This window comes from Hippocampus guttulatus, chromosome 22 (assembly GCF_054856545.1).
Source record: "Hippocampus guttulatus isolate MCC_2025c chromosome 22, RoL_Hgut_1.0, whole genome shotgun sequence".
Lineage (NCBI taxonomy): Eukaryota > Metazoa > Chordata > Actinopteri > Syngnathiformes > Syngnathidae > Hippocampus > Hippocampus guttulatus.
The window spans coordinates 5,566,211-5,590,997 of NC_141282.1; the positions used below are offsets into that span (position 1 = coordinate 5,566,211).

General features: G+C 43.6%; 5 protein-coding genes across 7 annotated transcripts; 3 read left to right on the plus strand and 2 right to left on the minus strand.

Annotated features, from left to right (window-relative positions):
- Nucleotides 1-388: 388 nt before the first annotated feature.
- Nucleotides 389-3,655, plus strand: aebp2 (AE binding protein 2). Its single transcript, XM_086103909.1, has 8 exons — nt 389-965; nt 1,579-1,810; nt 2,061-2,168; nt 2,253-2,439; nt 2,576-2,700; nt 2,794-2,861; nt 2,972-3,085; nt 3,175-3,655. The coding sequence occupies exons 1-8, from the start codon at nt 490-492 to the stop codon at nt 3,185-3,187; spliced, it is 1,323 nt and encodes a 440-aa protein (XP_085960035.1). The 5' UTR covers nt 389-489; the 3' UTR covers nt 3,188-3,655.
- A 522-nt stretch (nt 3,656-4,177) lies between these two features.
- ndufa5 (NADH:ubiquinone oxidoreductase subunit A5) lies at nt 4,178-5,692 on the plus strand. The gene is made up of 5 exons (XM_086103617.1): nt 4,178-4,234; nt 4,861-4,905; nt 5,016-5,132; nt 5,319-5,384; nt 5,529-5,692. The coding sequence occupies exons 1-5, from the start codon at nt 4,214-4,216 to the stop codon at nt 5,628-5,630; spliced, it is 351 nt and encodes a 116-aa protein (XP_085959743.1). The 5' UTR covers nt 4,178-4,213; the 3' UTR covers nt 5,631-5,692.
- A 109-nt stretch (nt 5,693-5,801) lies between these two features.
- Nucleotides 5,802-11,980, minus strand: cog5 (component of oligomeric golgi complex 5). The gene is made up of 22 exons (XM_086103616.1): nt 11,892-11,980; nt 11,654-11,793; nt 11,372-11,429; nt 11,051-11,105; nt 10,747-10,816; nt 10,474-10,594; nt 9,861-9,991; nt 9,621-9,780; nt 9,386-9,498; nt 9,226-9,300; nt 9,069-9,150; nt 8,752-8,947; nt 8,511-8,672; nt 8,281-8,380; nt 8,072-8,182; nt 7,937-7,999; nt 7,646-7,749; nt 7,330-7,567; nt 7,173-7,249; nt 6,271-6,397; nt 6,078-6,157; nt 5,802-6,019 (listed from the first exon to the last, which is right to left on the minus strand). Exons 1-22 carry the CDS (start codon nt 11,944-11,946, stop codon nt 5,902-5,904), a joined length of 2,436 nt encoding a protein of 811 aa, XP_085959742.1. The 5' UTR covers nt 11,947-11,980; the 3' UTR covers nt 5,802-5,901.
- A 254-nt stretch (nt 11,981-12,234) lies between these two features.
- tmtc1 (transmembrane O-mannosyltransferase targeting cadherins 1) lies at nt 12,235-20,050 on the minus strand. 3 transcript variants are annotated; one of them, XM_086103422.1, is made up of 19 exons: nt 19,461-19,995; nt 19,021-19,198; nt 18,762-18,835; nt 18,248-18,424; nt 17,898-17,979; nt 17,664-17,767; nt 17,342-17,531; nt 17,061-17,182; nt 16,775-16,942; nt 16,537-16,650; nt 16,234-16,377; nt 15,971-16,079; nt 15,725-15,827; nt 15,516-15,651; nt 15,099-15,243; nt 14,734-14,871; nt 14,145-14,267; nt 13,988-14,065; nt 12,235-13,779 (listed from the first exon to the last, which is right to left on the minus strand). In XM_086103422.1, the coding sequence occupies exons 1-19, from the start codon at nt 19,769-19,771 to the stop codon at nt 13,654-13,656; spliced, it is 2,622 nt and encodes an 873-aa protein (XP_085959548.1). In that variant the 5' UTR covers nt 19,772-19,995; the 3' UTR covers nt 12,235-13,653. The 3 variants fall into 3 exon arrangements, 2 of the variants coding, with proteins under 2 accessions (XP_085959548.1, XP_085959547.1); XM_086103421.1 differs by having other exon boundaries at nt 17,342-17,767; nt 19,461-20,000; XR_015099282.1 differs by lacking the exon at nt 12,235-13,779 and having other exon boundaries at nt 14,031-14,065; nt 14,145-14,412; nt 17,342-17,767; nt 19,461-20,050.
- A 1,800-nt stretch (nt 20,051-21,850) lies between these two features.
- Nucleotides 21,851-24,275, plus strand: LOC147186228 (putative RNA-binding protein 46). Its single transcript, XM_086103873.1, has 9 exons — nt 21,851-21,917; nt 22,030-22,210; nt 22,317-22,473; nt 22,687-22,816; nt 23,054-23,148; nt 23,295-23,679; nt 23,765-23,964; nt 24,099-24,201; nt 24,271-24,275. Exons 1-9 carry the CDS (start codon nt 21,851-21,853, stop codon nt 24,273-24,275), a joined length of 1,323 nt encoding a protein of 440 aa, XP_085959999.1.
- The last annotated feature ends 512 nt before the right edge of the window (nt 24,276-24,787 follow it).

Consider the following 24,787-nt stretch of genomic DNA (forward strand, 5'->3'; position numbering starts at 1 on the left):
TTTCTTTTTGGATTCTTTAAAATGTGAAATCATTTAAAATGTTTTCGTGCACCTTGCAGGATGCGAGTTTCTTCATTTTCTGTTTGTTGGAACACGTGGAGGAGTTCCACCACAATGCCAAAGATCGTCGATGTAAGTGAAAATGACCTACTTCTACCAACTAAAGCGGTGATGCTGAATTTGTATCGCTACAACTGCGATAAAACCGTTTTTTGTTCGATACATGGCACCGCTTGCTTTTTATTTCATATAGTGTATAAGATGCTATTTTGAAAGTCCAAAGGGAAATAATTTTAAATTACCTAGTGATTAAAAAGCATTGTTAAACGATCTTTGGCCGTGAGCAGTCGTGACGTCACCAAAAACGCCTGCTGTGTTCAACGCTTGAATTGCAGACAGGGCGAAGAGAAGCATCAGGAAGGCAACTTTTTTGTTTTGTTTTTTTTTTAAACGGGAATAACCTAAAATAAATAACCGTGTGGGTTAAATATGGCTCAGATAACAGTCGGTGGAGCCGAACAAGACTCTCGGTCAACGTTGGAGCACAATGACAACGGAGAAACCGTCCGTACCGGCTTCGAGAGACAGGCCGTGTCGGACTCCAAACAGGAACCGGATAACAAGAACGACATCGGGCTAGGAATTGACGTGAGTGGCGACCGAGGTGCTGGAGCGCAAAACGACCACAACTCGTTGCGTGGAAAAGACGAGGGAGACTACGGCAAACTCTCCGAGCCGGCCAAGAGTCCCGCACAGGGGAGTCTTGCGAGTAGCACCGAGTCCGCCCAAGAGGGCTCCCGGGTGCTGAAAGCAGAACAAAGGGAAGGAGGCGACGGCTCTCCCTCGCTGCCAGCGGAGCCCACAAAGGCCGCGGAGAAACACGAGCACGGCGTGAAAAGACGGGCCAGCGTGGAAGTAACCTCGTCCGACGGGGAGCCGCTCAGTCGGATGGATTCAGAGGACAGGTCTGGGAAAGTAGTAACTCAAGAAGCATGGCGACTCGGTCACTGGTACTCCAAATCTTGCTAGTGAGAACAGGTTCGCCTAAACATGAAGGTTACAACCGAAAAGTCGCCACTATTCCTGCGCAAACAACGGCACACTCAACGCAAACCAGATGCAAGTTTTAAATGAAATGTGTGTGTCTGCCATCCTGCCTCATGCCTTGAAGCAACTGAGCAAACTAGAGTGCATTAATTGGTTACAACCAGATGTGGCGCTATTGTTTACTTCTCAAAATAATTTGCAGAACACTTGCGGCCAGAGCTGCATACAAAAAAGTGCTCATTCCATGTTTTTAAGTGCATTATAATAATTCATCTGAGATGCAACAGACATGGATTACTGTTTCTAAGTGCTGTTGTGAAAGGAGAGGCCTCATAGAAGCCATCTGAGAGCAGGGGGTGAAAGGAGAAGCGGCAGTAAAACAGCCCTATGTGTGATGCAAGATTTAAACATTTCAATTTTTCTTCAGTGCTACTAGGTGCTGGGATTTTCAGAGAATTAATCAAGAGGCCGCTCAAACTGTCGCGATATTGTAGTACCGTACTGTAATATTTTTTGTCTTTGTTGTTTTAGTATCAGCAGCACTCTAATGGACATGGAGAGCATAGCGTCAAGTGGCCGCTCCACACCAGCGATGTTTAACAGTCACGGCGGGACTATGGTTGCGGGCAACGGCCCAATGCCGGTGAACGGCAAGTCGTTGAGCTACACGTGCTGTTGGGATCACTGCCAGGTACATTTTTCCTCCAGCCCCGATCTGGCCGATCACATCCGAGCCACACACGTGGATGGACAGAGAGGAGGAGTAAGTGTTTTATTTTATTTTTGTAGTGTGACAGATGAACATGAAATGGCCGGTTTAGTTTCCTAAGGTTTTCCGAATTGATTTTACATTATTTCCAATTTGCAAAGTTGTTCTCAAATGGGAACAACTTGAAAGTAATTCCTCATCTTTGATCATATTGTGTTTAACTTTGCAGGTTCAAGACACTTTTTCTAAATGCGACTCAGGAATGTACACTTTTGGTGCGTGTGCTTGTTTTGCTCCCCCGCAGGTATTTGTGTGTCTGTGGAAGGGCTGCAAAGTTTACAACACACCGTCCACCAGTCAGAGCTGGCTGCAGAGACACATGTTGAGTCACAGCGGCGACAAACCTTTCAAGGTGACGCGCCGCTCACAAGTCGTCATCGCTGCACATTTTTGTCTGCCGCTTCGTAATGCGTGCGTGTCTCGTCTGTGGGTGCAGTGCGTGGTCGGCGGCTGCAATGCCACGTTTGCCTCGCAGGGTGGGCTGGCGCGGCACGTGCCCACTCATTTCAGCTCCCAGAGTTCGTCCAAAGTTTCCAATCAAGGCAAAATGAAGGAGGAATCTCCATCAAAGGCCGGCCTCAACAAGAGGAGGAAGCTCAAGAACAAGCATCGACGCTCGCTCCGTACGTACACATACGCATGCACGGGTGAATCATCGATGATCATGTTCATCTTTAATTCCATCTCTGTCGTCACAAGGAGAAGAATCATTGTCTTTTAATTTTTTCCATTAAAAACGAAAAATCTTTTCTTATTCAGCCCGCCCTCATGATTTTTTTGACGCTCAGACCATGGATGCCATCCGCCATCGAGCGATATGCCTCAACTTGGCCACACACATAGAGAGCCTTGGAAACGGACACAGTGTTGTGTTCCACAGCACGGTACACACACACACAGTGCAAAAATAAACAAACAAAAAAAAATGCACTAGTGTTCTCGTGCCAGAAATGTAGAGCGTATCTTTGTGTTTTCAGGTAATAGCAAGGAGGAAAGAAGAATCTGGCAAAGTGAAAGTCCTTTTGCACTGGACACCTGAAGACATGTAGGTTTTATTTTTTATTTATTTCGTTCGTTTCACTCCCATTATTGTGATACAGTGCACATCTTTGTTTATTGTCATTCAATGTTAACTTTTTTTTTTTTTTTTTAAAGACTGCCTGACGTTTGGGTGAGTGAGAGTGACCGAGTGCACCAGAAGACCAAAGTTGTGCATCTGTCCAAGCTGCCAACTGACACAGCTGTTCTACTGGATCCCAACATTTACAGGTGCGTACGTGTGTGTGAGGGGAAAATGAGCCCACGAGAATTAAAATAATCTCCTTTTTTTTTTTAAATCCCCTCCCTCTCTCACACAGGATGTTCTTCTAAGAATTTCTCCTAGTCCTGAAGTCGAACTACATACAAAGATTTTTAGAGAGTTTAGAGACTTATTTTTCTGGTTTAGGAGCTTAATCTGCTAAGATATTGACGGATATTTTGTAACTAGGTTCAGAGGAGTCAGTTTGGACACATTTGTAGAGAGAAGCAGTCTGTAAATATTTGAGATTTGTAATATATTTTTTTACCTCCATTTTTTTTATGGACCGTAGATGTAAGTACCTTTTCTAACAAACATTATAAAATAGTTGACATTTTTGAGGCAATTATCAGGTATTGTCAGCACCGTGAAACAAATCGCCTTAAACTGTCATTAGTGCTGTCCTGCCTTTTTCTCTTTTTTTATCCAAAATGTGACCTTTTAATAAGAGAGCCTCGAAGCAACTGATCTATCTGCTGTATTGTTCCTGTGTGACGTGTGTTTTCTTAGGCATATAAAGTACACAAATTGAGACTTCATCCTTTGTTTTTGTCTTATTCACACACAAATTATGTTGCCAACATCTTCAAAACAACAACAACAAAAAAACATCAGCACTTATCATATCTGTACATCAAGTACACAGCTACAGAACTGCATTTCCTGAACAGTCCATACATTTGACAAGTGTCAATGCAGTATTCTGGTCGTAATCGCTATTGAAAAGGAGAAAGTTTTGAAGGTCATGGAGAAAAGGAGGACTTAAGGACTCCAGCGAGTTGCCGTGAGAGCAATTATTCCCCAAATGGAGAAAACATTGAAAAGTGGTGAACTCCCAGGCCTATTCAAAGTTTGCACTCGAGGTTTTTAGTGATCCTCAGGCAGCCGACTGTAGGCCACAATACTAATAACACTCGTTTTCACGTTGACTACAAATGAAACCTCAGGAGAATCAGTTGAGGTATAAACTCAAACAGGGAATGGTGCCCCCACCAAGGTGGCCGCCACATACGCACTCGATCAGCGGGGTCCTAACATGTCGTGACGTCATCATCAGTGGCCGTAAATGTCATACGGTCCTGTCCTGTGTTAGTCCGATGGCTGGACTCCTGAAAAAGGTACAAATGGAGGTCATTGTTCGTGTGTTTGACATTATCCAGAATTTAAAAAATGAATATAATGTTTTCAATAGTTTGTTTAATCGTTGCTGTCCAATAGAGTGGTTTGTATTCGATGTCATGAGCACAGTTAAAGTGACAGCTTTAGCTAGCGTAGAGTTTACCTCTTCATGAGCCGTTCTCCTCGAGTATTTAGACGATAATTTTCTCTATTAATAATCACATTTACTTCATGACAATATGTGTTACACGGGGCACTTATCTCGCAGCAAGAGAATGGTTAAAATTATAACCGAAGACATTTTTACTGTTTAGAAATAATTGCATTTTTTCATAGCCGTCTTATTTGTGCCTACATGTATTTTTTTACGGGTACCAAACAGTAATGCACGATTTGTGTGTTCATGTAAAATGTCTGTAAACCTCAATACACTTTTTTTCAGTGTGGGTGTAGAAAGTGACTGTTTTCATTGTACTTTTATCGTTTGTCTCATCCAATGTTATTTCAACACTTTTAATATCCACTGTTTTTATTTGTATTTTTTTTACTCGTGAATGAAATGTCTATATTCCTGTAATTCAAATCATTCCTGTAATTTAAAAGTTCCCCCATTGCTCTCTTGTAGACAACTGGCCTGGTTGGCCTGGCGGTGTCCCAAAATCCACATGAGGTAAGAAGGCGACATCCAGTCGAAAGTCGTGCCAGTATACATCACATCAGCAAATGAATTTAAAAAGCAAGTCAAAACGAAATTGAAAAACACTAATGAAAATCCTACAGCGACTGAGGATTCTCTACTCCAAAATCCTGGCATCTGTGCAGAGCATGCCACAAGACGCTGCCTACAGGAAGTATACTGAACAACTGGTCAATGAGCGGTTTAGCCATGTCAAAACTGTGAGTACCATCTTGATATACAGTATATATTTAAAAAAAAAAAAGGTATTTGGTTTGCACTGTTAAAGTTTGAGACTGTCCATATCGACGCTTTGAAAAGTGACATTTCAAACATTTGAATATCACTGATGATAAAATGTGATTGTTTTATGGTCGGTGCAATAGAATGAAATGTTTGGTTCACAGGAGCCTGATGTTGAGAAGTTGGAGAAGAAGATCAACTGCGGACAAATTGAAGAGGTCATTTTCCAGGTAACGTTAACAGTGCTGGGATACGATTTTGACTGTTTTGACTCAAGAACACGAGTTCTTACAGAGTCTATTTTGGTTCCATTTGAAGTGACTTATAGAAATAAACTTATGCATGGCATGTTGATGCTCTTTTCATGTCTGCAGGCAGAGTGTGAGCTGGCTCTGTCCAGAAAGATGGCCGAGTGGAAACCGTGGGAGCCTCTGATTGAAGAACCGCCTCCCAACCAGTGGAAATGGCCCATCTGAAAACACTTGTGAATTATAATACTAATGCTATTATGAATAAAACGAATCCTTTCAAACACGTAGTTTTTTACACTGTTGTGTCGTTTGTAGTTATATGACTTGGGCATTGCTTAAGCTGGCCCTGGACCTTTGATAGATAACAAAAAAAAAATCACCTTTAATTTGTCACCATTACATTTCGGACAAAGTTTTATTTTTCATCAGTGTCAACTGGAAAATCTGAAGTTGAGCTACAATACAGGAGATCAGAACCATCCTAAGCACTCGGTTGTCATTTCCCTTCTGATGAAGTGGCTCTCTGCAAGAGCTGGAGCATTATGGGATAGATTGGTGCAAACTCCTTCCCCTGGCGAGCCCTTACAGACTGCACATACGCCTCCAAAGAGCCCCTAATGAAGAGCACAAAGATTAAAAAACATCCACGTCTGTTCTTATTGATGCGCTTACCTGATGAGGGTGAGACGGTCTCTCTCTGATGGATGGTCATCCATCCACTGAGAGTAACGGGTGACCGACCACTCGGCTCTCTGTGAGCGGCAAACTTCAATTATATACTGAAGCAAGTTGTACATGTACATCAACTCCACTCTTTTTGTGTGTGTGTATTTCTCAAAAATGAACGTGTGTTATTTCTACATGCCTGGTAAGGTGACTTAAGCTCAGAAGGGGCCCTGGCGAAGAGGAAGTGAAGCACAGTGCTGTAAGGAATCAAGTCCCCCACAGCTGGACTCTTGACTATCAGGTTACTTGTTTGAAACAGCAGCGGCCTGAAAGATAGCCGTGATGTCCAATTCCTCAGTTAAAACAGCACTGCAATGGTTCTTTTAAGTATTGTCATGCTTTGCCGCGACCATTTTTGCCGTTGTTGGCAGCAGCATATTTCTGCTCACAAGCTACCAATATTGGCCACACGAGGGCGCCATAAAAGCTATTGTATCTATTCTCCAGATAAACGTAAATGCGTGAAGAAGTATGTATTTGCGCGTCACTTTGCCGCGCGACGCGCAGGTGGTGAAGTACAGTAATTTGAAAGGGACGCGGTGTAATGATTTACGACCCGTCAAATGTGTTTTATTTTTTGGTTTGTTTTGTTGTGTTGGGTTCTTCTTGAGCTGTTGTGCGTTCACAAGAGGTGAGTGGCATTGCCATTTAACGTGTCGTGCTCATTCATTGGTTAAGTTTAATTCCCACCACGACTACCGATGGACGTGCGCTATAATTAGCATTAGCTGGCGCAAAATTGGCACAGCGAATATTGTCATTCTCGTTTACCTCACTTAATGTGCTTTATATTGTTTGTTTATCCGACAACCACGTTAGTATCCACGTTGGAGGAACATCCTCGTTGAGTACGTTTTGGCTCAAGGAGGTCTTCCATTTAAAGGAAAGTTGTTTATTTATGTCACCCGCTATCTTGCCGCTCTTTGAATTCTTTAACATGATTGGCCATATTGAGGATATTCTCTCTTCTGTCACATTTGCCTCAATCCCAATAGTAGACTTTTGGTTTGTCCAATTAAAAGTTTCAAAGAGCCAACCTACCTAAAGGAACGAAGCACTCTGTAAGGTTTGCCCAAATCAGACACTCTCCTGCATAGCGGAGCCACAGCCATCTCCATCTTAGAAAAAGACAAGTACAAATATTCAAAATGATGTGAATGAAAACAGTTAATTGAAAACATTCTTTTTAAGCCCTAACTTGTGCAAAGTCAGCGGCCAGACGCATCTTTCCCCCTTCGCCCAGTGGGCGCAACAAGCTGGCATGCCGTACGAACAGCTCAATGGCTCTCTGAGCAATTGACTCGGTGCTTTCGTAGATGAAGTCTGTACACTCGAAGTGTCTGAAGTAGTCGGTCATGACTCTGGAGATGAAGCCCTGCAACTCCTTCATGTAAAGGGAGCAGACAGCATCAGCCTTATCAGGGCTGGGGAGCTTGCTGCAACACAGAAGGACAAGTATTAATGCACATAAATACTCTTTCGTATATAAATACTTTAGTATTTAAAGAACTGACCCTGAGAAGTCCTCCTGGTGTAGCGTGATGATGATGGCCTCGATAGAATCACTGACTGACTGTAAGAGAGGCTGCACTGCGCTGCTCATCAGCGCCTGCACTTCCTAAAATCCCCCCACAAAAAACAAAAAAAAAACCCCCATCAATGGTACCGACAATGTCAGAACAATGGTTGACGTTCTGTCGTCATGTGTGACTTCAGCATGTCAGTGATCTTTGTCTTCTGTTGTGCTAAAGTTGAACCAAGAAAAAGTAGCACAGTGAAACTACGAGCGTTACGAAGTTGCTCACCTCCAATGAAGAAGAGAGGGCCTCTGCCGGAGCTGCCAGACTTAACCCCAAACTAGAAGTAAACTGAAAATAGAAAATATAACGGTCACTTGCGTACCAGCCCATAGTGCAGGAATTTCAGAATCCTCATCTTACCTTGGCAACAGCATGCTGCAGACAGTAAAGTGAATTGACGACTGCAGTGTTTCTCCTCTGGCCTTCAGATAATGGACCAATCACCTGACTGGCATCACTCTGAGTACACAACTACAGAATAAAAAGGAAATTAGCTCTAAAACTGCACTACACAATTTAAGTGCGCCTTATAGTAAAAAAAAAAACATATATATATATTGCAAACGTACCAGCTGTTCAGACTTGACACAAAAGAGTTGCACGGTCTTGGCAGCATTCTTGGCAACAGCAAGCGCGAGGTCTGAATCCATAGATGCTACATTCAGCTCACTGCAAACAACACAAAGTCATGGAATATTATTTCAATGATATACAAAATGTAACGTGGGTGCCATCTTGCCTGGTGGCCTTGATTTCAGGAAATACCGTCTCGAAAGGAAATTGCATGTCAAGTACTGGCCTGCTGATGGTCTTGATGATGCTCTCCAACTCATCGTTGGAGGGTGGGTTGCGCCCGCCCATCGGGAACACGAGGTTGATGGGGTCAAAGAGGCGAGAGAGAGACTTGGACAGGTAAGCTGCTTCATACGCTTGAAGAGAATCCTTCAGGGCCCTCTCCGGACTGCGTGCACGCAAATGAATAGTGAATGGAAGGTTTTTCATATCAGCTGTCTGAAAGCCTCTTTCGCTTAAATGCTTACTTGTAGTCCTGTTTGTTTTGAGAGAACAAGTCAAGGCTTTCGGTTTCTGGCTCCAGAGTGGCATCAATGCCGCCGCTGTTGATGAGTGAGCCGTGCAGGCTGGCGCTGTACTGCTGGAGCCGGCGCCACAGCTCGTTGTAAAGTCGCAGCAATTTAGGGTACTCCCCTTCGAACGCTTGCTTCAGGAAAGATGAGGCTGGTTTCCGAAAAATAAAATGAGTATTGTCTGTTCCGCTACACCCGTCAATAAATTGCTTTTTTTTTTTCCCTGATGATTTTTCAGATCTTACTGTATATTACAGGCAAAAACAAAATACCTTGAGTTGCTTTGTGAAATTCTTCTCTTAATTTGTTCGTGACATCAGTCCAAAAGGTGTAGAGTATGTCAGGCTCACCGTCCTGTCATTGAAATAAAAATTAACTATCATCATTAACTATCAACTTGCAAATATTCGAACCCTGATGGTGACTCACCTTAATCTCGTCAATGAAACACTTATGACTGACAGGATCTGTCTTCTTCATCAGGACCTTCTGGAGATGCTGCACCTAAGAAGGTTTGCGGGGAAAAAAATGATGAAAAAAAGATCTGCATCTTATTCTTTCTCCCCCCGCCTATTCTTCAGTTCCTTACCTGTTTGCATGCAGCACAAATCTGGTCCATTAGTTTCTCCAGATTTGTCCAAAGAGCAGCACGGAAAGCTGCCGTGCTGCCCGGAGTTGGGAGAACGGCTCTTCCGGGGGCACCTGAGGTAAGAAATGCCATTGGATACACTTTAAATTCATGTTAGGAGTCACCTTTTCGTTTACACTTCTGGCCACTTTTTTTTTTTTTTTTTAACAAGAGAAACTAATTGTTACGGGTTTACCTCTAGGATTGGATGGCTGTGTCAGGCCCTTAATATCCAGGGCCCCAATGATGCTGTCATGTATGCTTGTCTGGTAAGCCCCCACAACAGAGCTGATGGTCTCCTTTAGACAACCGAGGTTGTAGAAGACCTGCAAAGCTGTGCCGACCTGCGTAGGATTCTGACAGACACAGAGAGTGAAAAATAAATAGGCAGCGACTGAAGTTTCAATTTTTTTTTGTGGGTGTGTGGTTTTATTACCTGAATCTCTGTTCCTTGCTCCAATAATCGCTTGGCCTGGTTCTCCACCTCCAGCCTCGCTCTACTGATCAATACTAGGTCATTCTCAATGACCTCGATGCCACTCAAATCGACTCCTTGTGACAGATAATCTGGCGGATTTGTAGGGAAAAGAAAAGAATGACACTGTGAGGTCATTCCTTGTGCCGCTCTAAACTGGTTCAATTCCTGTCTGGAGGACGGGGCGTGCTTTGTCCAAATTGGTAACTGCATCTCAGACCAAATGACTATGGGCTGCAGGGTTGCCCAGGGATCAACCGCGAGACCTTTATTGTTCAATCTGTCAATGCTTGCATTAGCTGCTATAAAGTGTCCTACTACGACTCTGCAAATACATTCAGATACTATGTGTCGCTGACGGCAGATAAACGTAAATTAGTTCTGCGCCTTTTTATCATCGTGAATAAACCTGACTTATTTGTGTTTGTGTGTCCACCAGGTAACTACAAAGGTTTGCTCACTGGACTCTCTAAACGGGTTATGAGACAGCTGCAGTCCAACCAGACAGTTCCTGCAACAGAATTCGGAGGCTTGACGTGTATGTTTGCCAAAACAATTGACTGTACGTCCTGACCTAGTTCGTTGAGACTGTGAGCAGCCTTTGTGATCTCCCGACTGCCACCCTGAAGCTGAACCTGAAGCCTCTTGCTTAGGTGCAAGATCCGAATAATTCTCCGCAGAAGGTCACAAGCCACCTGGACAGGAAAGGGACAGCAGAGGCAGGTACTACTGTGCTTTCAGTATCACTCCTGACGTTCCCAATGCCAAATGGATTCATGTTTTAATAGAATAACTACGTGAAAATGTTACCACGCATTGTATCTTGAAAGAAAAATAGTGGTCTTACCTGTAATCTACTCAGCTGAGTGATCCTGGCCACGATCTTGTTGTAAGGGTCAACTATTTTACTTCTTATCCTGAAAATACATCATCATGATGAATACTGTGCCAATGTCTACCTGTTTCTCTCTGATCCTTAGACATCTTAAGCCAACAACCGCTAAATTCTAAACTCAGGACACAATGTGTGTTTTCACTTGTCTCTTTTATTTTTATTTTTTTTGTAGGTAAAAATTAAAAGCATCCAATGATCAAAGCAGCAGACTGGGGGCGAAAAAAAAGGTATGAAAACACAGACATGGGATGTTAACCTGTCAACAGCTGCCTGCAGTGCACTGATCCTCGTCTGCATCATCTGGAGGACCCCTGAACACAAGGATGTAGGTCCTAGCAGTAAAACTGCACAAACTGACATTTGCAAAAAAATGCTGACAATGAGCGTTGTTTTTGCTTCCTCAAATTTCACTCCGTATAATGTTACTCATTTAGCCCATCTATAGACATTTACGTTGAATTTAAAGATATTACCTTGCTTTTTGTCTCGTTTCATGCTTACCTTTGGCCTCAATTATTTCAACAATAAACAAGGACCACTCTATTTTTATGGTATATTGCATAATAGAAAAGTGTACCTTCCAGAGACTCGATCCCAGTTGCCTGAGCTAGTAAGTCCTCATGTCTGGCTACCACCTGGATGGCAAAGAGGAGAAAAAAAACCAATTACATACAGTTTTATACTATAAAAAAGTACAGTTTATAGGAGTCCATTCAGATTGTGTTGATGCCATCTCTAATCTGATCAAGTATTTTTGGACCTATTGAAATGGGCTGCAAACGTCATTTAACTGTCTTTGTCCTTAAAAATTCGCCAGATTTAGATGACTCGAGTGTTGTGCAGTGTGCAGCGTTCCTGCCTGGCTGTGCAGCTCTTTGTCAAGTTGACTGATTCCTTGTGCGAGCTTGGCCAGCTGTTCAGCAATGACAGCGTGGTGGATGGCTTGGGCTGTGTAAATCTTGACATCGAAATCCGCAGCCAGGAAATCCGCGTAGAACTCTACAAATACAGAAACGTGACTGATTTTGCACAACGATCGCCAAATATTCTAAAACGATGAAATATTTCAATAACAGTTGTTCGATGGTTTAATTTACCGTCTTTTAATGACGAATTCATCGATGCATCTCTGCCGTGAAGCAAGTTATCCATGTTGACTTCCGTAAACGACGAAAAGAATTCTTCTTCTACGGGTTATTTTCTTCATCGTAGAAGCCATATAAAAGACTGCGCCTCGCAAGGGTTTCGCCCGTTGCTGCGACACGTCAGCCCGTCTGCCATTTTTGATGTGGCAAACCATTAACACATGGCTATTGACAGAATTCAATACAGTACACATAAAAATGTCTGAATTGCCTTTTACAAAATGCAAGTCTCGTTGGCTTATCAAAGCACTCACACATATTTGGGAAACATCCCCCTCCAAAAAAAGCCCGTCTGTAAATGTTCACTTCCAAAAATATTTTATTTATTGTCACAGTAATGGTCATCATCATCATATCTTGTCGCGCCAGTACTGGATCCATTGCTTGGCAGCATCACTTGTATCTAAGAGGGTGCATAAATGGTGCAACACAGTACATGAACTGTAAACACTAATATATGTAAGAAAACAAAACATGTCATTTAATTTTCCTCGCAGGATGAATACAGTCTATTTTGTTTTGTTATCGTTAAATTTTGGTTCATGTTAATTGCAGGTCTGTCTCCCTGTGTCCTGTTGTATTCTGCGTCAAGGCATCTCCACCCGCTCTCGTCAGCTCTGCTCCTCGTGTTAACCAATCAGCTACAAGAACTCATGTCCAGGTATGCTTAATTGAGTTTAACATGTTTATGCACTTGCTGTTGGTTCATTGCCATACGCCGCACATACTTTCTCAGGTTTTAGGCGTTTGTATTCTTCAATTTTGATCTTGTGAAGTACTTCTGTTCATCTTTTTGAAATGAAATACAGCCATTAACCACATAACTCGTACTTAGTATTGCGCATCCCTCACATGTTGCCAATGTATTTGTCCTCTATAGTGTTGAGGAGCATAACAGGCTCAACGTTTACTTTCAAAGTACTTTATAACATAATGTGGACATGATATACAGTAGATTTGCAATTTTAAAAATATGGCAGAATTTCAATATTTAAATCAGACAGAGCAAGAAGGGTCTTGTAAAACATTTGGAAAGTAAGAAAAACAGGGTATGTCATGGTATGTTGAGCTTAACTGACAAACAAATTGGAATATCCGCTCATTCTCACAAAAAATCAAATCATAGTAAACACCGTAATTGCCTCCCAGAGTCAAATTAGTCTTTTCCAAAATATGAGCTTGACCTTTACAGTGTGAGGTGGCATGAGGTTAAGATCTGCTTTCTCCAGGTTGCAAGACTCCAAATACATCCAAAGTAATCTACTCTGTGCAAGTCTTTAGCAATAGTTCCTTTCAAAATACTGCACAAGATAGTTGATGATGAATCGATGCAGCACTGAATTTGAACCTTTTAAAGAGCAAAAGATGTGAGTTCCCAAATAATGAATAAATAAAAACTCAAAACACCAACGTATACACACATGGACAAAATACTTGTGACCCTTCTATTAAAGAAAAAAAAATCACAATCGTCACTGAAATTCTGACATGTTTTGGTATAGTTCGTATAGAATGGAGAATAGCAATACTGCCTTGTTGTTTCCAAGATATTCTACACTTAAAATGCTTCCAAGTTGTGGCTCAACCAGTCTCGAGTCCAAGAAATACTTCCTCCCGTTGCACACCATCTCCAAACCTGTGCACAGCTAAACGGTTCAATATAGCGAAGGTCAACTGTAAAGTCGCCAGGACAAAACAATGTCTAGCGGGCCGACTACGGCGCTCCCGTCTTCCTCCTCTCGAGCCGATCCAGCTTCTCCAGATTTTCTTTCAGAAGTTTGGAAGCAGGGTTGAGACTCAATGCTCTCTGGTAGTACATCCGAGCTGCTGCATAGTCTCCCTGCGGAAACACAAACAGACATGCATGCAATGTTGGGGCTTCTGAATGATCTTAGGGCTGCCTTGCAGGCAGTCACAAGACTGAGTCATGCCGTATGTCCTGTGAGATGCAGTAAGGCAGCTGATGCGTATCTGCAATTTCCAATCAGCTATTGGTTATTATTGTTACACAGGATATTAACTTTATCTTGATTACTGTCTTTTCATACCTTAATATGTTGAATCCCTCCCATGTTCATCCAGGCTTGTGACTGATCAGGTTTGAGTTCCACAGCCAATTTATAGCTCTAGTGAGGGGAAGTAAGTAAACATTGCGGTAAATAACATGACACATTGACAAAACGGCAAGACAAGATCAAACAGTACCTCAAAAGCGAGGTCCAACTGGTTCATCTCTCGAAGCTGGTTTCCTTTGGAGAAATACAACTCTGCTCTCACTGTGAGATCACTGGGATTCTGCTGTAGGGCACTGTTCAGAGCTTCCAGAGCCTGACACAAACACAATGTCAAAATAGACAACCGGGTATATCTTCGGAAGTCACGGCTGCACCATCAGCTGCGGGTTTCTCTGTACAGGTCTGTCTCTGTGCGGCCCGGTCCCAAACGAGCCAAGGCCCGGTACCGGTCCGGAGACCTGTGGTTGGGGATCACTGCTGTAAACTATATACGGTAATTTCCGGTGAATACTACGCCCCCTTATGTAATACAAAAACCAACAGTATTTTTTTCTTTTTATGATTACAGTGAATCGTATTAAAGAAGAAAGATTCGAAACATACCAATAAAGTGTAAATACTTTTAAATCCAGGTTAAAAACGACTCTCTTTCCCATACTATTTATGACGTTCGGAAAAGTAGGGTAAAAGGAGAGACATATGTTCAGGCTTAGTTTCCATGGTAACTACTTGAATCTTCAAGCGAGAGCTGAATAATTTTAACATTTTACAGTACACACCTCTGTGTGGTTGCCATGCTTGCTGTAGATGGAAGACAGGAGGCGGTAACATTCAATACATCTGCTCCCTCTGGAAATGATGGCCCGGGTCATTTTCTCCGCATCTTTTGTCTGGCCGGCCATGGTTAACACCTGAGCCTGATTGGAAACATATAAAAGCACGATGCCAATATGTCACATATAAATATATTAGTAGAAATGACAAAAAGAAGCATTTGCCGCCAAGCTGTACTTATCACATAAGCTAACAGCTTACGGTTGCTTCTTCAACATCTTGCCCTGCTCCTCCTCCCATTTGTGGGACTGATCTTATATTAACGTGTGTGAAAATCTTTCCGAGCTCTATGCTTATGGTGTATGCTAACCAGTGCCAGCCAAATGTCCGTGTTCTCTGGCTGTAGGCTAACGGCCTCTCTGTAAACTTGCAGGGCTTCATCGTAGCGGCCAGTGTTGTAGTACAGCGCCCCAAGTGGCGCAAGGATCTCCACCTTCCTTGTCACCTGAAGTGCTCTGCAAGCAAAGGTAAAGGATCGGGGTTACTCTTCAGTTGCATAATCCAGCTCCTTACTCCATGTCTGTATTCCACTCGTACTTCTTCACTGGTGCTTGCATTTGAAACAATCTGCCGTGCACTGCTGAAACACTTTAATTTCGCCCCCTGAGAACAGGATGATTTTTATCAGGGCTCTAATAGCAGTTCCGGATTCATTTTTCTCTTGCAGATAAATTCCCATCATCAATCCGAGGTGGGGGGGGGGGCAAACTAAAATCCATGCAGCTACCTTTTATACCAGGACTCTGCCGCTTGATTCAAATTGGAGGAGCGGAGAAGGCGGCCCAGGTTCACCATGGCCACATAGTGAGCTGGTTTGAGTTGAATTGCCTGCTGATAGTGAACAGCTGCCAGCTCCTCCTTTCCTGTGGAAGAGGAAGGCTCAGTAGTAATGCAAACGGTTTTCAGGAATGTACAGAACAATCATGGTTACCTTACCAGTGTCCACCAGAAACACCCCATAGTTATTATGCAGGTCTGAGCTGTCAGGACAATTCTCGATACCTTTTAAATACATTTCATGGGCTTCAGTATAGCGTTTCTGCAAACCAATATGGAGAGAGACAAGTGAATCGTTTTATGCTGTCAAAAATAATGACTCCAATGTTTGGAAGAGACAAATATTTGACCCTTGTCTCGCTCAGTACTCGCACAATTTTTTTTTTTTAACAAAGTAAAATTTACCTGGTCAGCATAGAGCGATGCTAGACTGGAATAAGCATCGGCGAAATATGGACCATAGCTAACGGAGTCCTTCAGCAATACCTCTGCCTCTCTCTCCTTGCCCTGTGACCTAGGTTAAGAACATCTTCGTCACAACTATATTCATAATCTTGGGCCAAATTCCAGGGGCAGGACAGGATGAAATAGCAAACGGATGGCCATGCAACTCAACGGGTAAGTTCACATGAACGTGCTTGCGCGCGTGCTTTTCGTGTGTGACTGACTTGAGGAGATTTCCCAGGTTGAAGAGTGCGCGATTATGTTGAGGATTGATGTCCAGTGCTCTCCTATAGTAGCGCTCGGCCTCCTCCGGATGGTGCGTCAGAGTGCCGAGATTGTTCATCGCACTGGCATGGCGGGGGTACAACCTGAAAATTCAAACGTGTTTTGATTAACATTTAAATAACAGATTTGTGGTTTTCCCCAAAAGTGTTCTGCTTCTCTTTCCTAAATGCGGCAATGCTATTCCGTTAAAATTGATGTGTGCACATTTATGCCACATTTTTTTGCAACAGTTGGAATCAGACCTGAGGGCAATGCTGTAATGGTAAATGGCTTCTTGGTGGCGAGCGCTGTCCTTTAGGAAGTTGGCGTAATTGTAGTGGACTTTGGCATTGTGAGGCAGAGTCCAGATACCAGAACTGAAACAAGAGCCGAGAGGAGACGAACAATCATTCACAATCACACCTAGCCACAATTTAAAGTGTTCCGTGAACCTCGATTCTTCAAATCATTTACTATCACTCGCTCAATACAGACTTTCACCTGAAGAGGGCCTCCCTGGAAAGCCAGACTTTGTTCTGCTGCACGGTTTTCCAGGAGAACAGCAGTAGCAGCAAAAGCATCGAGGCACTAAGGACTGTGGTGCCAAAACGGCCCACCAATGAAAGGAGACGACTGAGGCCATGAACCACCAGGATACAGTAGCCCATGCTGCAAGAGGAGAGTTGGAAGACGAAATTAATCCGAGGGGGAAGAGCCGAAAAATGCAAAGCTAGTTCTCAAGAGGGTTAGTTTTAGACTTGAATACGAATAGCCCAGAGATACTCGCCTTGGCATGTAAAGAACCCTTTCGGCCACAACAAATCCCACCCTGAAAAAAAGGTTACTCGCAGGAATGAAAGGAAACACCAGAAACAGTAGTCCCATCAACACCTCCTTACGCTTTTGCCTCTGGAATAAAAAGGCAAAGAAAGAAAAATCTATCGCCCACTTACACTGAATAAACCTGAAGTAAATACAGATGATTAAGAAAATGTTGCGGCGGAAATGGACTCTGGCTAATCCCAACATGTGAGTGAGAATGACACTGAAATAAAAATGTGTATTGACCTTCAATGAATGTATGCAATGCAGACAGAGGGCGACCATCACCACGGCGAGAAGCGCGGTGGCCATGTTGCGAATGTCACTCAGCGACTCGACGAGAGGGATGCTACCCACTTGCCAGTCGTAGCACAGCACGGCGGGGGCCAGCAGCAGCCAGGCGTTGAAGTAGAGCAGGTAAGAGTAGGTCAAAATTCTAGAGATGGAAATGAATGGATAGAATGGTAGCAGGCAGAGAGATATAAAAAAATTATAATCTCCATTTATTAATTTTCCTGCGATTTGGCTGGGCATAGTTGCTCCGATCTGAAGTCCGTGCACCGCTGACCTGGTAAGCAAGTAAGGTGCAAAGGATGCGGGATTGTCTTGTTCAGAGAAAAGAGGCATAGAACCTCCCATTAACCAAAGTCTGACTGATATAATGGCCAATACCTGAAAAAGAGCAAAAAATATCAGACAATATTGCTTTCAAGTTTCATTTAATGGGATATGAGATGAAATGTATCCTAAACAGTCATCATATCAAAAAACAAAAAAAGAAAACCAAACATGAACTACTCACATAGCTCGAGACAACACAGGCCCGTTTGATGAAGGGTTTCCAGATCTGGAGAAGATGTCTAACGCCAGATCCCGAAAGATGACTAAGGAACACGTTTGATGACAGATAAAATTCCTTTCCCAAGTCATTTATTACATCAAGATGTGTTACTTATTCTGCTGCTATTTGGCGTTTAAAACAAGCTCGGTGGATCACTTTTTCATGCGAGTATGTTAACGATAGGGTCAGTCAACTGCGGTAACGCATGTGACACTTGCGTATTTTGAGAGATGCATACTTCCCCCCAAAAAACAGGCAAGCGACTGACTTAAACTTTCGCTAGAAGGCAAAGCAAAATGCTTTGTGCTTACCCGAAGAGGGGCTTGCCGCAGAGGACAAGGGCATCGTAAAAGACGCAAACCCCGAACACAGTGATGCCTGTCTCCTTCACCAGCATGGCACAAGTGCCAAGCAGCAAACTGATGAGCAGAGACCCTGCCGACACCGTTGAGGGTGTCGAGTCCTCAGCTGTGTTCACACCGACACTCCTGAGAGGAGGAGAATTTGTTTGTTTCTTTTTAAGTTTGCCACACCTCTTAACCTGAGGTTGTGGGGTCAGCGTCTTGCTCAACGGCATCTCGATACAGGACAGGAAGTAGACATGCATTCAAAAACTAGTTCCCAACAACTCCTCGCTGTTTTCAACTCTATGATAAGTCCTTGCCGATGCCTAATGTTCTTTTCTATGGCATTTCGGCCTTTTTCAGGTCCTAAATACAGTACAAGATCTGTCTGATAAAACATAATCTGTACTGACCATGCTGTACTTTATTTTAATTTTTGGAGGTGGGTGAAAAGCTCCAGGGTGGTGTGAATTCACTTTACCTTATATAGGAAAGAAATGCGAGCAAGAACAGCAGACAAGCCAAGAGATCAGCCCTTCCCACTATTCCAGATACCTGCAAAACAAGACTTTTTTTTCTCAATTTATCATAGCTTTGAGCAAATGAATAATGAATTAATTTTGTTCAAAAAATTATGTGTGGTCATTCTTGTCACTGTCCAGACTTGTTTGTTTTTTTTTTCCAACAACTTTCCTTGTCATTTGACAGGTCATTGCAATTGATCTCTGTCATGAACTCACAGCCTCGGTGTGGACAGGGTGCACGGCAAACAGGACGGATGTGGCGAAGGCCAGGTGCGACTCTTCAAACACACACCGTTCACACGTGTGCATCAGCAAGCAGGTTACAGCACAGTGCAGACACACATTGACCATGTGGAAGTACAGTGGTGTCATGCCGCCCAGAAGGATATTCAACCTGATGGAGACAGAGAAACGGAATTATACAGTAAAATTTCATTTTTAGCTCATTTTACGACAAGACGAGTCTATGCTATATGCTAAAATGAAGATAACGCAGAGTGGTTGTGACGTGTGGAGAGATTACGGCATCGGTGCTGCATGACGTCACACCGAGCGCAGTTTCACGAAATTGCGGCCGTACTGTGAACTAATACTACATTCTCAAACGGCACCAAATGAAATTTAATGTCGGCCTTAAACGGGTGCGGTGAACATACTTAAAGGTGAGAATGCAAAACGGTCTGTAGGACTTGTGGCTCGAATTGTCCGACATCCTCTTGCCCCAAAAATCGTTCGTGAAGATGTTCCGGAGACTGGAGCTCGGTCGAACGTCTGGGTTGTTGATAATCGCCCAAACGTCGTCGTGCACCAACTCCCCATGGATAGAGTTGCTGTAACATAACACACACAGTGTGACCAAGGCTGCGCAGCGACTCGCAGCCCAGCGACTCGCAGTCCAGCCCGTCGGTTGCCGGACGGAGTTCGGTGGATGCTGGGGGAGATTTCGCTCTCTTTCCGGGGATGTCATGTCAGCCCTGGTTTCTCGAAAGGCCCGTGTGGGCTGCAAATCAATGTGTGGACACTAAAAGATTCGTCCATTCCGCTCAGGAAGGAGTGTCCGTGAGCTATGAGAATTTGAAGCGCACGGTTCCTTGTATTGTGGTGCCTTCACGTGAAATTGGAGAAGAGCGAAACTGTTCAGGACACGATGCTGAAAAGCGTCGGAACGGAAAAGTGTCGACTATGTGGCTGAAATATGTGTAATAAATGAACTTAATAAGCCACAGTAAGGGCGATGCAACAACGAAAACTTGGTTGTGCGATTCAGGTGAGAAAGATTTACAAAGTCTTTCAATGCACGAGTTTGATCCATGATCAAGAAGGGCACATCAACACGAAAGACCATCCTGTAGACGCATGCGCAAAAGGTTATTGCCGAATGCCAGTCTAAGCAGATGTAAACACGGTTTGTGGGGGGGGGGGGGGGGGGGCAATGCGAGCACATTATGGAATTTTAGTTGACTCAGTTAATATAGTTTAGCGATTGTACTGATGCAAGTGCGGGTCCGATTATTAAGAATACATAGGCGACAATAGGATCGAAAGGAGCAAACAGCAAATGAAATCGAATCCACCCCCGTGCCCCCCGACCCCCAATTCGCGGGGCATAGGTACCACATCTCCCCGCGAATAGTGAAAATCTTGTGCTGTCACCAAGAGGTCTGTGTTCGGGCCAAAAGTTTTAATTTTTATATAAATTACAACTTTCCAAGTATCCCAATCTCATACAAACTGTGAACAATGAAGTAAGTATTTGAAAAATGTCGATGGACATAAAGAAATTACCCTTTAACATAAACACAAATGATGGAGTCTGGATAATCAATAACTAACCAGTAGTTATTGATTATTGGTGTTGTCGTCAAAAGTGTGAATGAAAACCAATTTTGGGGAGTTATAACCACCCAACCTTCGGCCAGCCCAGATAATTTAAACACATTAAAAATATTTTGTACTTTGACAGCAAACTTGAAGTCTACGCGGTATCTGCATCATCCGAACTGCTGATTGGTTGAGAGCGTCTCAAGTTAATGTCCATCAAAATTCGGGGCAGTTCATAGGTCCAGAATAACAAGTTGCCTGTTAGCATTAAGGCTCTTAAACCAGCAGAGTTTTAGTGAAAAGCATCACAAACTGTTGCCCACGGGAGTTTAAATTACGTTCAGAATATAATCAAATATTATGAATTTAATGGCGGAAAATGGAGGGGGTAAGTATTTATAGTATCCTTCAGAAATATGGTGTAGAAACCGGAAATCAAAAGACCATTAGCATTGAAGCTAACGCAATTTGCCGCTTGTCCTGTCCAATGCACATTGAGTAGTTCTCATCGGCGTGTTCGACATTTTGGTGACTAGCGTTTTTTGTTACTAAAATTAATTACGACTAGTTGTTTTCTACTTTTTTCCGCCTTTACGAGTCATTTACCATAGTAGGACATTGTATTAATAGATAATTAGCAGACATGTGGGATAATTAGCATACATGTGGGTACTGTATAACCCCCGAAAAAAGGATCAGATCTTCGAGTGGATCCGCATTTTTTAAGACGATTTTTAGCTCGATAACTGTCATGAAAGTTAAAATGTCAATTAAAATATGTGATTGTAATGCTGAGTGGTGGTCATTTCAATTAATTGAAAACTGATACTCTTTAGCGCAGCGGTTCTCAACTTTTTTTTTTTTTTTTTGGGTGGGGCAGTTAGATTGGTTTCTTGTACAATAGTTTGACGCTTGCAGTGGTCCCCAACACCCCCTCCAGTGACGACGAGTAATAACCAAGCTGACAACATGAATCTCTCTGTCAACTCTTGTTTCTCTTCTGCACTCAAGCACCTACTTCTTAATGTCATCATGTGTGAAAACGTAATTCTGTGTATAATGTGTCTGTGCCAATGAAAGGAGATTCTTTGTGGACTTCCTCTTACAAAAGTTCTGTTTTCCAGGCTGTGACCAAGAATTGGCAAAATACACGACATCATCCTCTGGGGAGGCCCTTCCTGAGTTCAGAAGGTCACTGTCCATTCAGTTGGCCTTGGTTGCACTCATGGACAAGACGGGATATCATATTCTGCAGGAGAATGGACAGAGAAAGTATGGCGGACCGCCACCAAGTGAGTGGAGATGACAAACATATCCTGAGCGCCTTGCTTGCATATTTCATTTGTATTCTTACTCACTCAACGGACTGAAAACTTGACGAGAACGGACTTTCTCTACCTGCAGACTGGGAGGGTCCAGTGCCATACATTGACTGTGAGGTGTTTGTGGGAAACATACCCAGAGACCTCTATGAAGATGAGCTCGTCCCTCTGTTCGAGACAGCTGGAACCATCTACGAGCTGAGGCTGATGATGGAGTTTACCGGAGACAACCGTGGCTACGCCTTTGTCATGTACACCAAAAGGTAACATTGAATCTAGAACTTGATATCTTGATGCAGCGCTCCTACCTGTGGAAAATTGACAATATTGAGGAGGATGATAGTTATGACTGTGATGATTGTGTTCCAGGGAGGAGGCCCTAATTGCGATCCAGATGCTGAACAAATATGAGGTTCGTCCTGGGAAGTTTCTCGGCGTGTGCGCCACTCTCAATAATTGCCGCCTCTTCCTCGGCTGCATTCCCAAAGACAAGAGTAAGGAGGAGATCATGGAGGAGATCAAGAAGGTACACCCAAGAATGTCTGTGAATTAGTGCTGAACAATAAATCAAATTCAAATTGACATTGCAATGTATGTGTAAGATTTATTTATTCAATTATTTACTTAGTGCTTCCAGATAAGTTCCGTGCTTAAGAAATCCAGTCTACATTTTTAGGCCAAAACATTGATGTGTTATAAATCTGATATTCATCACATGAACGTCACATTGACCTCCTAGGTGACAGATGGCCTTCGGGATGTCACCGTGTGTTCAAGCTCCTCAGGCGCCGGCAAACATCGAGGCTTCGCCTTTTTGGAGTATGAGACACACAAGGCGGCGGCATTGGCCCGCAAGGAGTTAATTGCTAGTAAGTTTTCTACTCAGCCAGCATCGCGAGTTACAACGGCAACACCATCCATCGCATGTTGCTTGAAGAAAGTTCGATGTGGGATCAAATATGATCAATAAAATACTGCCACTCCACATGGACTGCACTCCTATCGATTTTAATGCCAATTGTGGCATTATTATAAAGTAAGATACCAAATTATTAGGATTAGATTTACTTGTCGCAACATTCCTGACTATCTTCTTGTCACCACAGTCAGGCACCTGTGGGGCCACACCCACTGGGTGAATTGGGCCAAGCCGGACAAACACGGGAAGAGAGCAAACGCGCAGCACGTCACGGTTGCCCACGTAAGTGTAGGCTTGATGAGTTGAATGGTGAAAATCCAAAGATTTATTCGTTCTTTTTTGTTCAAACTGTTATCAAAAATAAAACATCAGCAACATCCCTGTACCACAGGCATTCTTTTATTCCGAAAGTCTGGCGTCCTTTTCAGGTGCGTAACCTTTCACCGAGCACCACGGAGGAAACACTTCAGCGCGAGTGTGAGCGCGTCAAAGCAGGTGCGGTGATGCGCGTGAAGAAGTTTACCACCCACGCCTTCCTTCACTTTGGCCTCCACAAGGATGCCGTCGCTGTTACTAGCAGCATGAATGGCACCGCCATTGATGGTAGCGTGGTGGAGGTGAACCTCGTGAAGCCTCCCCCGGAAGAGGTGGGCAGGAAATCCCGCCCTAAGAGCTGCCAGGGAAGCAAGACCGGAAGAGGAGCCAAGGAGATGATTGTCCCGCGCCACGGAGGCGTGAATGAGGGCTCTGCTCTGCAGTCATTGAAGACACCCCCTTACTTTCAGTGGAAACCCCAGTATGCTGTAGGACCAGGTAAATGCGCCGCCATTTCAGTCCCTTCCAATCCAAGTCAATGGGTAAGGTCAAGCTTCAGCACTGTCATTCTGTTTGCGTTCAGGAAAACCCGACAAGGGTGTTTTCCCGCTCTTTCCCGGCACCCCGTTGTACCGCACCAGCCTGCTGCTCCTCCGACCCGATCAAATCAGATCGGCTGTCGGCCTGCTGGACTTGTATTGCTGTATGCACAACTGGCCGTCTCCACAGTACCACCTCTTCTCTTTGCTGAATCAGGACGGGACCCTGCTGCTGGTCTACAAGGTGATGATAACTCCAGCATACTGTTTTGAATGGGGTCAGACGGATTTGACCTTGACTCTTGCTGTCAGCTAACTGCACATCACCCCTGACCCCTGTCCACACACACACTCACTTGTGTTTGTGTGCGCCTGTAGGTGGTGATGCCACTGACACAACGATGCTTCACACCAGACAAGTTATGTGTGCAGCTGGATGATGCTAAAGAGCTTGCTGCACAAAACGCTCTGTGGAATCTTGGTAACACACACACACCGATAATAATAATCATGATTTTGACTCAATTTATTCACAAACATTTTTCCTCAGCGTGAAACGTGAGCCTCTTATTGAAAGCTTTAGTCAGTTGTATGAAGTAGACTTTAGTTGCTGACGAGTTATGGCAACAAAAACACTTGTGCTTCTCCAATCAGCATGACAAGTACAGCAATCGTTCATTCATTCTTTGTCCTTCTCACCACCAGACGCATCATTTGTGAGTGATTCGTCCAGTAGCCCATCACCTGTGCCGTCTGATGCTGTACCCAATTCTAACCTGCTACGCTAGAACGTTCACCTCCTCTCTTGACCCAGCCTCTCTGCCTGTACACACACCTGACTCCGAGCCCTCCGGACGGACAGTGTGACTCCAGTGTAGTTCTTTGTTCCGCTATGCATTCAGGCACGTTCAAAGGAGGTCCAGTATAATCTCTGAGTTCCATAGGAAACATGTGACATGGTCTTGTTCTCGTTGTTATGTTTTGGTATTCCAGAGAAATATGAAATAAAAGTTATTTTAAAAAAATGTATTTTTTGTAATGTCTTGGTATGTGTCAATGTCAGATAG